The sequence below is a fragment of the Prunus persica genome, chromosome G2 (assembly GCF_000346465.2).
Source record: "Prunus persica cultivar Lovell chromosome G2, Prunus_persica_NCBIv2, whole genome shotgun sequence".
Classification (NCBI taxonomy): Eukaryota; Viridiplantae; Streptophyta; class Magnoliopsida; order Rosales; family Rosaceae; genus Prunus; species Prunus persica.
Window position 1 is genome coordinate 16,377,946 of NC_034010.1, and position 13,556 is coordinate 16,391,501.

General features: G+C 39.3%; 1 protein-coding gene across 1 annotated transcript; it reads left to right on the plus strand.

Moving 5' to 3' along the window:
- LOC18785883 (glutamate receptor 1.4) lies at window positions 4,250-9,102 on the plus strand. Its single transcript, XM_020556438.1, has 5 exons — window positions 4,250-4,690; window positions 5,687-7,029; window positions 7,386-7,689; window positions 8,043-8,419; window positions 8,569-9,102. Exons 1-5 carry the CDS (start codon window positions 4,387-4,389, stop codon window positions 8,590-8,592), a joined length of 2,352 nt encoding a protein of 783 aa, XP_020412027.1. The 5' UTR covers window positions 4,250-4,386; the 3' UTR covers window positions 8,593-9,102.

Below are 13,556 nucleotides of genomic sequence, written 5' to 3' on the forward strand. Positions count from 1 at the left end.
AACATACCCTAAGTGCATATTTTGAGTAAACTATTATGCTTCTCACATGCAGTATCCGAGTATTTCCTATTTAAGGAATATGGAGGAGGTATGCTTCACGCTATCCGATCTTGAAGAAGCCAATAGGTTATCAACGATCTTATCAATTGACTAGTTCAGTTTAATGCCCATCGAAATGCTAATCCAAGAAAAATGATTTGAGAAGTTCGAAAGAACTACTGCCCTACATTTTGATCGATACACAGTTGAGTAGGTAAATCAGGAATGCTACGGGTGTAGGAGCGATCCTGGTAAGGGAAGGCTAAGACGGCACGAAGCCAACCAAGTTGCAAATAAGAAGGAGCATATGGGGGAGGACCTTTATTCACAAGTACAATGTGTAAAATTGGTATAAGAATATAATTGCCAGAATGAATTTCTCATTAACCAAGCAACTGGATTTATACAGAGGTCGTCCTACAATTAAGCAGAGGTCGTCCTACAATTAAGCAATCTAGTCCTACAATCTAGTTGTACTTCTTTGGTAAGTAAAAATATAGAATCAATTACAAATTACAACAATGAAATATTTTCCTAACTAATCCCAAATTTTGTGGGATATTGTGAATTCTCAACACTCCCCCTCAAGTTGGAGAGTGGATGTCAAGAACTCCCAACTTGTGCAACATGATTGAGAATGCATCTTTACCCAAGGGTTTGGTAACCACGTCGGCAATCTGTTATGAAGATGCGACATGCTTTGTAATGATCAATCTATCTTGTATCTTGTCTCTAATGAAGTGGCAATCCATTTCAATGTGTTTTGTTCTCTCATGGAAGACCGGATTGGCTGCTATATCTAATGCAGCAAGGTTGTCGCAATGCAGCAGGGCTGGTTCAGGATGTGGTAGGCGCAAAAACTGCAAGAGACTTAGCAGCCAAGAGAGCTCACAGCATGCTCTAGCCATGGCTCTGTACTCGGCTTCTGCGGAAGAAAGAGGTACAGTTTTCTGTCTCCTCGTCCTCCAAGAAATCAATAAGCTACCCAAAAAACATAGAATACTCAGTTGTGGACCCACGAGTGGTTGGGCAACCTGCCCAATCTAAGTCACAATAAGCACTCAACTTTAAGTCACTCTGAGCGGGAAAAAAAAAGTCCTTGCCCGGGAGTATTCTTGAGGTATCTCAGGACTCGAAAGTGCAATCTCCATATGAGGCTTACAGGGTTCGTGCATGAACTTGCTTAGCACGTGTACGGCATATGTAATGTCAGGCCTCATGATGGTTAGGTAAATTAGATGGATCTTGAAGCAATTCTCTTGTATTTGACAATTTGAGGTTTTGCTTCAAGGGAAAATTCACGGGTTGAGAACCAAGAACACCTCCATCCTTGAGAATCTCGAGTGTGTACTTTCTTTGTGAAATACTAATGCCTCTCTTTAATCGGGACACCTCAATCCCCAAAAAGAACTTGAGATCTCCAAGATCCTTGATAAGGAAACGAGTATGGAGGAACTGCTTGAGAGAATTGATAGCAGAAATATCATTCCCTGTAATTAAGATATCATCAACATAAATCAAGAGAGCAGAAAAGGACTTTCCTTGTTTGTAAGTAAAAAGAGAATAATCACCTTTGGATTGAATGTAGCCAGCAGCATGTATAGCTTCAGAAAACTTAGCAAACCATTGACAGAAAGCTTCTTTTAAGCCATATAGAGACTTATTGAGGCGACAAACTAAATTCTCCCATCGCTGAAGACAAGGCAGTAGAGACATGTAAATTTCTTCATGAAGGTCACCATGAAGAAAAGCATTATGCAAAAGGAAGAAGACAACGAACAGTGATCATGTTTGCCGTGGGAGAGAAAATGTCATGATAATAAATCCCTTCAGTTTGTGTGTATCCTTTGGCGACCAAGCGAACTTTGTAGTGCTTAATAGAACCATCGGATCGGTGTTTGATTTTATAGACCCATCGGCAGCCAGTGGGGATGCATGGTTTATTGCCAATTGGGATCAGAAGATGCCTATGCAAAAGAAGAAGGTTCCACACTCCTACTAATAGTAGCAATAAATGAGAGATGAGATGGTGAGTACCAATGATAAGAGAGAAAATTGGACAGCGGATAGCGTGTACCTTTGGTGGGACATGACGACGGAGACGGCAAATGGTCAGGGGATGGTAATGTTACCTGTGAGCATATAAAATCTTTGAGAAGAACAGATAGAGTCTTGTGGCGTTGAGAGTGGCAAAATGGTTTTACAAGTAAAGAGTCGGGATGGGAATCAGTGAGGACATCAGGCGGTGAAGATAGTTGAGAGGTTGAGTGAGAGTTGGCAAGGTGGGAAAAAGATCATTGAATGAGTGGGTGGCAGTATCATGAGGGTCATTAGGGAGCAGAGCTGAGATGTTATCATGGAGAGGAGTATGAAGGATAGGGGTCGTGTCTGACGGTGGAGGATGCGCATCTAGAAGGGCAACCTGAAAGGGGAAAATATCTTTATGAAACACAACATCACGACTTAAAGACTTTACAGGTGGAGAGGTCATAGAGTTGGTAGGCTTTTTGACCTATAGGATAACCGATGAACACACACTTTGTTGCTCTAGGATCAAATTTGTGCGAAGGGTAGACAAAGGTAGCATAGGCAAGGCAACCAAAAACGCGGAGGTGGGAATAAGAGGGCGATTTAGTGCATAACAACTCAAAAGGGGTTTTTTTTGGAAAGGATTTGTGTGGACAACCGATTAATCAGATGAACGGCCGTGAGAACACATGCGCCCCAAAATTGTAAAGGGAAGTGTGCTTGAAAGCACAAGGTCATGTGGTTTCAAGGTTGTGATGGTCACTACAAGAAAAAAGTCCTTTCACAGCGCTCATTGGGCGTTGTTGAAGGGTATTGACAACACACGGCGCATGTTGTGGAAGCCGATGTCGTTAAAAGGTCAAGATGGCAAAGAAAGGTCTCCCAGGCCCAAACAATGTTTATACAATTTTTGCCCAGCGTGTCATCCCAAGCGTCTGACCACAAAAGTCTCGCACGTAAAGACCAAAAGCAATAGAAACGAGACCCATAGCTTATCCCACTAATACGCACTGTTCTTAAGAAAGGAAGGGAAACGTGCCACACTCCCACCACCCACCCAATCCAAGGACGCCTTGTAATCAAATACTCAACAGTCCAACATCAGAAAATGACGGAAAAGAAGTCTCGTCCTTTACACCTAAAAAAAAAGTAATATGAACTTCCTCCATACTTAGTATCAGAGGGTGGTTGGTGGACCCGTCACCATCTATTCAGTGACCACTGCATGTTTCGGTTTCAGGAGATTAGAGTTGTTGTCCACCACGCTTGGCTACCCCAAGTGCAATAGAAAACATACAAAAGTGCGACCTCAAAAACCCCAAGTCCACCATTGAGGAAGGGTTTACTAGGTTTTGACGCACTCTGACTGGTGGTGCAAAAATTGTGCGTCAACAATTCTGATGTAGAAGATACTTTACCGATGTGAATGTTCGTAGGGGTGGGCATTAATCCTCCCAAACCGACTAAACTGGCCAAATCAAATCATAATTCCATATTTGATTTGGTTTTAACCAAGAAAAAAGTCAAACGGTTTAAAAATCGAATCGGACCGTAAATTGTTTGGTTTTGAGCTTTTGCAATATTAGCTTTTAGTTATTGAACTGAACTATGAAGTTTTATTGCATGTTGAGTTTTAGGATGGTTTGATAATCTAGAAAGTAAAAAAAGAAAAAAAAAACGTAGCAAGTTGTGAATTTTTTTTGTTGTTGTAATTGCATTAACAATGTTGAATTGGGCTTAGACCAACCTGGCTTAAATTAGTTTGGTTTGGTACGATTTTTTTCGTGATTTTTGACAAAACTAAACCGAACCAAGTCATTATATTGTAATTGGTTCAGTCGCAATTTTGACGTAAAATCGATCCATGGACAATGTCCATCATAAATGCTAGTGTGAATGTCTTAATGTGGGGCATTGGGCTTTTATGAAATGTGAGATATTTTATTGACTAAAAATGAGTTTTCCGATCTAAATTTTGTATGTTTGTGACCATTATACTAAAATTTATCTTTTTGCGTGGAATATTCTTTAAAATTGGCAATCGTTTTGCTGTACCTTATTAAACTTAAATCCCACTTGACCAACAGAAAAATCAGAGATTTCGTAATAAAACATTAAACTTAATCGTTTAATCGTAAGCCACAAACGTAACGAATCCGCATGTTTGTTGACTTCCAAGGAGATGAGCTTTCTGGGACTCTCCATAGACTTGACTTGCAGAACATAGAAATCTTCAGCCGATGTGGTAGTTTCCCTTCACCCATGAAGAACATAGGAATCTTCAGCCGAGTATATAGAATCACATAAAAACAAGAGGAAATGGAGTTTCAAGGGAAGAAAAAGCAAACCATGCTTTGCTTCTCATTTGTGACCTCCTTGTCCATCCTCGGATACTTCTTGTGCGCTGCAACTAAAGATATGCATTACGATAGTCGACCCACAATCGTGGAAGAGGTTCACGTTGGGGTGATTCTTCATATGGAATCAAGGGAAGGAAAGATTGTTGACAGTTGCATTACTACAGCCCTGTCTGATTTCTACCAGATGCATAATAACTACACCACAAGAGTGATTCTACACACTAGAGATTCCAAAGCAAAACCTCTACATGCTCTATCAGCTGGTGAGCCATTCTACACACTACTTGTGTTTTTGACTATATTTTCTTCTATCATTTCAAAATCTTGGCTGAATTTGCTTGCTGTATCTTGGACTGAGTGTATTTACGCATTTGGCACTAATTCTATTTTTCCTTTTTATAAAGCTTCTAGGAGATTATTTCCTTCCCCACCATATTATAAAGAAGTCATCATCAAATTTAATACATTAGTTGACATTAGTTTCCAGAATAATATGGAAATAATGGCCCAGGAAAGCGCTTTGCATTTCAATGTGCTTGTTCAACTACTAAACTGCTCTTAATTTCATTATGCTTGTCCTCATATTGTTTTTTTCTTTTTTCTTTTGATGATTTTGGGGGGAGTGGGGGATTCCGACTTGGGACCTCTTCCAACTAAACTAAGAAGAACTAGTTGGTTGCTTCTTCTCATTTTCTTAACTGTGCCTTTGACCAAAACTAGTTAAGCTAAAGCCTTATCGTCAGCGGCTGCCTAAGCAGACTTCGAGAAGAAGTTGTTGCTTCGAGAACTATAGCTGCAGCTGCAGCTGTTCATATTACAGCCAAGCTTCTGAAGCCTAGTAAACAAGGTCACAATTTCAAAACATCTGAACTTGTCCATTTCCCTGTTGACGTCTGAATTAAATATTGTGGAATTACAAAGTAGTCTCTAAATTAAAGAAACAGAACAGAAAGGCTATACGTGGCAGTCCGTTCTGAATGACAAATTCAGTGTATACCCAATTAATAATGAAAGAAGAAACAACATGATGGATCCAGTGGTAAACAGAGAATAGTTTCTTCTAGGGATTTCTGAAACCTGTGGTTCCCATGTAGGCAATACTCTGATTTCAACAAAGCTACTTCATTATTATTTGGGGTTTGACATGTGACCTTAACTCTTAGGGATGCATAGGCATGCATGGTATCACTTGCTATATGATAAATACACTTATGGTCATTCTATAAGTTGTGTTACACTCTAATTGTTAACCAATGCAGCTCTTAATCTTTTGGACGACGTCCAAGTGCAAGCAATAATTGGTGCACAAACAAGCATGGAAGCAAACCTTTTGGCCGAGTTAGGAGAAGAAGCTAAAGTACCTGTGATGTCTCTTTCTCAACCTAGTCCTTCTCCCTCTCCCTCTAACAAATATCCCTTCTTTGTTGAGATCACACAGGATGAAACTTCTCAAATTATGGGAATCAGTGCCTTGATTAAAAAGTTCGAATGGAGGGATGTTATCCTTATATATGATAACACGAAATACAGGAGAGACATCATTCCTTCTTTGGTCATTTCCTTACAAGAGAAAAATGTGTACATTTCACATAAAATTTCTTTTGCTACCTCCTCAAGAAGTGAACAAATCATTGAAGAGCTCCAAAAGCTAATGCAACTGAATACTAAGGTTTTTCTCGTGCACATTTCACATTTGCTTGTGCCTTGCCTTTTCTTAAATGCAAAAAGGTTAGGAATGATGGGTGAAGGTTATGCTTGGATTATGACATCAAGTAGCATGAATTTCTTGCATTCCATGGATTTATCTGTAATTGAGTCAATGCAAGGAGTGGTAGGTTTGAAGTCTTGCATTCCAGCATCAAGGAGTCTCCACAATCTTACTTCAAGATTGAGGAGGAAATTTTACAGGGAGGAGGCCAATGTAGAAGTAAGGGAGTTAAGTGCAGATGCAATCTGGGCATATGATGCCACTTGGGCTCTAGCAGAAGCAATTGAGAGGGCAAGGATAGTAAATTCTACAACTAACCAGCCATACACCGGACTAGACCTACCAAATGATATAAATAATACGAGGCCCTCCGGACATGGAGTTCTGCTTCTTAGAGAGATATTGGAAGGTAGATTTAAAGGTTTAAGTGGCAAAACTCGGTATCTAAATGGGAAACGAAATTCAGGGGCATTTGAGATAGTAAATGTGATAGGAAAAGGGGAGAGAACAGTTGGGCTTTTGCCTTGTGTAGAAGGAAACATAAAGGAGTCCCACCTGCTTCATAACAAAAGAAAGTTAATTTCCACTGGTGATCTGGAGACAATCATTTGGCCTGGAGGATCAACCACAGTCTTGAAAGGTTCCAAGACTCAATTGAGTGAAGTAAAACTAAGAATTGGCGTGCCAGTGAAAGTAGGGTTCAAGGAACTTGTGCGCGTGGACCATGATCTTCAGGGCAATAGAACATATGTCACTGGATTTTGTATAGACGTATTCAAAGCTGCAATTGGTGCTCTGCCATATAAAGTACATTACGAGTTTATTCCATTTCAGGATGCCAATGGACATTCTGCTGGGACTTACAATGACCTTGTTCACCAGGTTTATGTCAAGGTACACTTGGTTGTTGGTTTCTGGTAGAATGCAAATAATTAATGGCCCAAATCGTAGTAGATTAAATCTACATTCTAAGTAGCTTAAGTTGATAGGGTCAGTGGACAAAACTCAACATGATGATATCCAAGAAACTGATCTTCGTACAAACACACACATAAATATAATGGCATGTGTCTGGTTCGTAGTCTGTTTCTATTAGATAAATCTAAATTTTGATCTTGGTGATGGACAAAAATATTGTTCTGTCTTAGTATATTATTTTTGGTGATTTTTACTTCTTGTTATATACAGAAATTTCTAACTTCCTTCATTAATGATTTTCCCTGCCACATATTTGGGTGCGAATAAAACAGAAATACGATGCTGTTGTTGGAGATACGACAATCACATCGAACAGGTCCTTATATGTTGATTTTACAGTACCATATACAGACTTAGGTGTGGGAATGATAGTCCCAAATGAAAAGGAAAACATGTGGATTTTCTTGAAACCTCTTTCTGCAGATCTCTGGATAACAAGTTTTTGTTTCTTTGTGGTAACTGGTTTGGTTGTGTGGCTAATTGAGCGTCCGATTAACCAAGAGTTCCAGGGTTCGCCCTCACAGCAAATTGGAACTATATTCTGGTTCTCCTTCTCAACCCTTGTTTTTGCTCATAGTAAGTGCTCTGTCTCACTTCTTCCAATTATGTAAAAAAGTCTTCCTGCTAATTAAATGGTCAATGCAGTATTTGTTGAGATCTCTTTTGAGGGGTGATTCATCTAGGGAGTTAAAGAACGTATAAGATTTTAAAACAGATATTTGAAACCATGAGTACCGTTGAATAAAGTTGAGTACTACATCATTCAGATGGAAGAATAGAATTAATTCCAGTTTATCATAAGGTTTTATTAGACTGACGCAGAAAATATTATCGGGTTAAGGAGATAGGGATGTGAATGATACTACTAATGTTCTTTAATTGTGAACCAGTAAAGCACATGAAGCTGAAATTTTGTCTGTGTGTTGCAGGGGAGAAGTTGTCAAACAACTTGGCAAAATTTGTGGTGATCGTATGGCTGTTTGTAGTGCTTATATTGAATTCCAGTTACACTGCAACTTTAGCTTCAATGATGACAGTAAAACAGATACAATTCAACTCAAAAGTGAACTCTATAGGTTACCAAATAGGTACATTCACCAAAGGACCTATAGACTTGAATTTCAAAGGACTCAAGCAATTCATTCATTCGGAAGAAGAATATGCTGATGCTTTATCACGAGGAAGTAAGCATGGTGGTGCTTCTGCTATCATTGACGAGATTCCATATATCAAGATCTTTCTAGCGAAGTATTCTGCTAAGTTTTCCATGATTAAAACCAAGTCTACCACCAATGGTTTTGCCTTTGTGAGTAATCTCTCTAAAAAATTTGATTACTTTCATTTTGTGGTTATAGTTAGAAAGATATAAATTAGTTAAGCTTTTGTAGAAAAAAGGAATTTCAAAAGGTATAGTTCTATAAGCTGATTAGTTTGTTGCTCATCTTTTACATGTAGATTTTCCCTAAAGGATCCAAATGAGTTCATGACATATCAAGGCAAATTGAAACTTTGAGAGAAGAAGGAAAGCTTTTAGAAATGGAAGAAGCCTGGTTTCAGAGTAAAACAACTCTTATGTATGAGGACAAAAGCATTCCCAATACTCTTAACCTCAACAGTTTTCGTGGATTATTCCTTGTTAGTGGGGTTTCTTCAGCTTCTGCTCTTTTCCTATTCAAAGTTTTCTCACTTAAAGAAAAATGGGATGCTATGAAGAAATGCAAAGTTGGAGACATGATCCGTGTACTACAGCAGCGTATAAGAATGTTCTTCCCAAACATGGCATTCCAATGAAAATGAAGAAGACTTTACAAGATCACCAGAAGCAGACTATAATACATGCTGCTATGTACAGGAATTCTCTAGAGAGGTTAATTGAAAATTAGAGAAGTGCAATTATAACCGGTGAATATGTGGTCAAGCACATATCGACCACCATCTCGACTTGTATTGTTGGAAATCAGGAAGTTATTTAGTTTCCTTTTATGTATAGATTGTCACATCCCGGGATCGGCTCCGCCGTAGCACGATATTGTCCGCTTTGGGCCCCCCTCACTGCCCGCACGGTTTTGTTTCTGAGAGCTCACGAGCAACTTCCCAGTGGGTCACCCATCCTGGGATTGCTCTAGCCCCCAACTCGCTTAACTTCGGAGTTCCTACGACTCCAAAGCCAGTGAGCTCCCAAAAGGCCTCGTGCTAGATGGATGTGGGTGTGCACATATAAGGCACATCACCCCCTCTCCGTTGGTTGATGTGGGATCTTACAATCCACCCCCCTTAAGGGCCCGACGTCCTCATCGGCACACTCGCACCACACGGCAGAGTGGCTCTGATACCAAATTGTCACATCCCGGGATCGGCTCCGCCGTAGCACGATATTGTCCGCTTTGGACCCCCCTCACTGCCCGCACGGTTTTGTTTCTGGAAGCTCACGAGCAACTTCCCAGTGGGTCACCCATCCTGGGATTGCTCTAGCCCCCAACTTGCTTAACTTCGGAGTTCCTACGACTCCGAAGCCAGTGAGCTCCCAAAAGGCCTCGTGCTAGATGGATGCGGGTGTGCACATATAAGGCACATCACCCCCTCTCCGTTGGTTGATGTGAGATCTTACATAGATTGTAATTGATTGTGATTGATTTAGGAGTAGACTCCAAGTAACCTAGTATTCCTTGTAGGGTTTGTAACTCTTTGTATAAATACTTAGCCTTTTGGCTCTATCAATACAACGGAGAAATATTCTTCTCAACACAGTCTTCAATTTGACATAGTATAAGAGCAACGATTCTAGGCGTCTCTTTGTTTACAAACCCTAGTTGTCGAAGCCTCCATGGGTGACACTAGCCAAACCTCCCAAACAGAGACCAAAACCTCCAACACAGAAAGCAAACCCTCTCCCACACAACCCATGGATCATACTGATCCTCACTTCTTGTCCTCGGATCATCCGGGACTTGTTATTGTTGCCTAACTTCTTGATGGAGATAACTACAGCACGTGGCGCCGCACCATCACCGTTAGTCTTAGTGCCAAAAACTGTTGGAAAATTTAATATTAACTAATATTGATTTTCCTATTTTAATAGAAATTAATAAAATTCATTGGGTTAAAGACATGACTCTTGGGTTAAAGACATCTTCACATGGGGAGTGACAACTCTTCAAACCAAGGGATGCATTGTTTGAGGTGACAACTCTTCAGACCAAGGGATGCATTGTTTGCTTTTTCAGATTGAGATACCTTTTTAGAAAGGGTATTTCATCATCTATAAATAGAGCAATCCTATTGCAGTTTTATTCATTCAATTTAATTCTCTACATACAGACTTTCACATATAGAAAACATTAGAGTTTTCATAAAGAGAGGTTCCTGCATAATTCGGTTCAAAGTTCCTTGTGAATTGCAGTGCTTCTTTCACAAGGAGGGAAGTCGTTGTATCTTGGGAGGCGAACGCTAGTAAACCATAAGCACAGTTGTGGGGCGTAATTCATCTTAAGGTCATAGTGTCTAACACTTGCCTCGACTCAATTAAGATTCCTTTAATTCAATTCTGCTGTTGTAAAAATCTGTTTTGTTTGTAGTGTTTATTTATTTATTTTATTGCAATTTAGCACTTATTTCCTACAATCTTAAGACGAATTAGAAATGTTAATTGCTATATGCATTAATCTGTGTTTAATTGCCATATACATTAATCAGTGTTTGTGCATTTAAATGTTAACGTTGCAAAAGGTTTGATTTTGGTACAAACTGCAAGAACATCGGTCTGCTGTCAATGACATAGCCATTTCAACTTATCATTTTTTTTTTGTGAGTGCATCTGATGATTCCACTGTCAAGGTGTGGGATTATAGAAAGTTGGAAAAGGACATATCATTTCGGTCGAGGTTAACTTATCACCTTGAGGGAAGCCGTGCACTGTGCACTGCAATGCTCCGGAGCAGACCTGCTCAAGTTGTAGTTGGAGCATGTGGTGGCATGATGCATATGTTTCCTGTTGATTACATCTCCAGAGGTCTTGGTAATGTTGTTGAAAAGTATTCGGGTGTTGCTGATATCAAGAAGAAGGATATTAAGGAAGGTGCCATCAGCCTTTTGAATTTCTCTGCTGATAACTGTACAAATCAGATGGTTATGTACGGCAACCAAAATTGTGGGATCCATCTTTGGGATACAAGAATGAATACCAATTCTTGGACGTTGAGAGCAACTCCTGAAGAGGGCTATGTTTCTTCACTGGTAACAGGACCTTGTGAAAATTGGTTTGTGACCGGAGCCTTACCCTATGTATAAATTGATGTGCACTTTATAAAGGAAAATTAGTTTTATAATGATTTGCTTTAATCAATTAATGAGGGTATGGTAACTAGAACATGTTAATTATGTTATAAACATGGTTCTACTACTAATGCAACATTAAATTGATTTAAAGGAAATTATAAACTAATACTATAGAACCATTATCTCATTCTTTAAGGATAAAGTAAAAGTTTTCTACTTCTTAGGCATATGAAAAAATGATTAACGGATTGCTTAATACCTTCCACAATTATGTGAAAATTGTGGGGGTGACAGACATGAAGGAAAATTTGGAATTCTATTTCCTAACAGAGAAAATGGAAGTTTTCTAGCACCACGTTTTTGTGGAGAGAGGCTTTGATGTTCACAAGAGTTTAAATTTCTCTTATACAAGGTATGAGAAGGTTAGAGACCTTCCTATAAGTACCACAAATGTGGAGGTGTCTAACTGAGTATTAGAAGGTTACTCAGTTGGCACAATTATTAAGTCTTAACAAAATAAATTAAATGCTCAACGTAGTACAACTACTCTTTAATGGAATTTATTTCCATTTATGAAATTATGATGGCAATATATTACATAAATAGTCAACCTAGTGGATCCAATATTTAAAGGTCAGATGACAGGACCCGCCCCAGAATTTCCCGGAAACTGAAGCGGACCCCGTCTTTGTTCTGACATCACCCCGATACCGGGCCCACTTACTAAAAACCGAGACTCTTTACCAAAATTTTGGCAGTCTCTCCTGTGAATTTAACAAACCCAACAAAATTTCAATCTGCATAAATATAAAATAATCCCAACCAGCAACATGCTTTCATAAATCAACAAGTCATACTAAATGGCCTCCGGCCTCACAAGTAAAATCTACCATGGGCAATAACAGAGCATTTACTGAATTTAAATTACAAGAACAATTGAGTAGAAGAAATTACTCAAATCCTAATTAGGAAGGTTCACAGTTCGAGCCTCGTACACCACTTGCATGCTTCCTAGAGTGACTACTGGCTGGGGGGCGCAAAACAGAAAACATGTAAGTGGATAAAACCAGATTTTGCAGTTAAAAACAATATATTAACCCCACCGTGTAAAAATAATGCTCAAGTCATGCAGGTTCACAATTCAATATTTAATTACTCAAAACATAATTCAGTTAAAACTCTTTAAAACACAAGTCATCTCTTTTGTAAACCCCATTCTTTCAACCTTGCAACTCCTGCCAAACCACTGAAAAACTCTAATTCTTCACTCACTCAACTATACATATACATATAAATCTACATATATATATATATGTATATATATATAAATATAACTATAAATAGCTATACGATATACTCATTACACTACCTAGGTACCGGGAAAACAATCCAACTGGGGGATCGTTTGACTAGTCCGCAGGATTTCCAAGTGCTATCCTGCGTCTAGGGATGAGCGGTCCAACCGGGGGACGAAACTCCAAAGCTCACACACCGGAACATCCAACGCCATGTGTAGCTCCCAAACTATGTTCTACGCGCGCAGACTGGATCATCACACATCGGAACATCCAACGCCATGGGTGATGACCCTAAACACTATACAGAGTCTTTCCATACGCCGGAGCATCCAACGCCGCATATAGAAAGTGTCTCACACGCCGGAACATCCAACGCCGCGTGTGGAAAGTCTAATAACTGGGGAAGGTACTTACATAGTGTAATCATACAACTTCTCTCAACAATCCCTCATAATCAAGTTCTTCCACAATACTCTTCAACAACCCAAGTATCTCGCCTAATGAGAATATATATATATATATACTTCCCGAAATTTCCTTATAAAATACACTCTCGATACCCAAAATGCCAAACTCACAATATATTGCCAAAGCGCTATACAGCATCAAATTCATCTCATGAATATAAAATATTCAATAAGCCATTAAAACATTATGCAAAAATCATTCATCAATAAAACCATGCATATGACTGAAAACAAAGTCCACCCACAAATATTCCCACACTGCTTGACTACGTGAGGGTCCTGCCTGCTGAGTACGTGCAGTCCAAACACCTATTTCGAGATACAAACCGTTAATTAATATAAAATTAAGTCGAAGCGGAAATTACAAATTAAATGTTTAAATCCCCAAATTCCCAATACGTGC

Excerpts from the sequence above, each read along its gene's own strand:
- LOC18785883 (XM_020556438.1), top strand. The coding sequence starts at position 4,387 with ATGGAGTTTCAAGGGAAGAAAAAGCAAACCATGCTTTGCTTCTCATTT. Across the intron at positions 4,691-5,686 it reads TCTACATGCTCTATCAGCTG|CTCTTAATCTTTTGGACGAC; the intron begins GTGAGCCATTCT and ends TAACCAATGCAG. Across the intron at positions 8,420-8,568 it reads CCACCAATGGTTTTGCCTTT|ATTTTCCCTAAAGGATCCAA; the intron begins GTGAGTAATCTC and ends TTTTACATGTAG.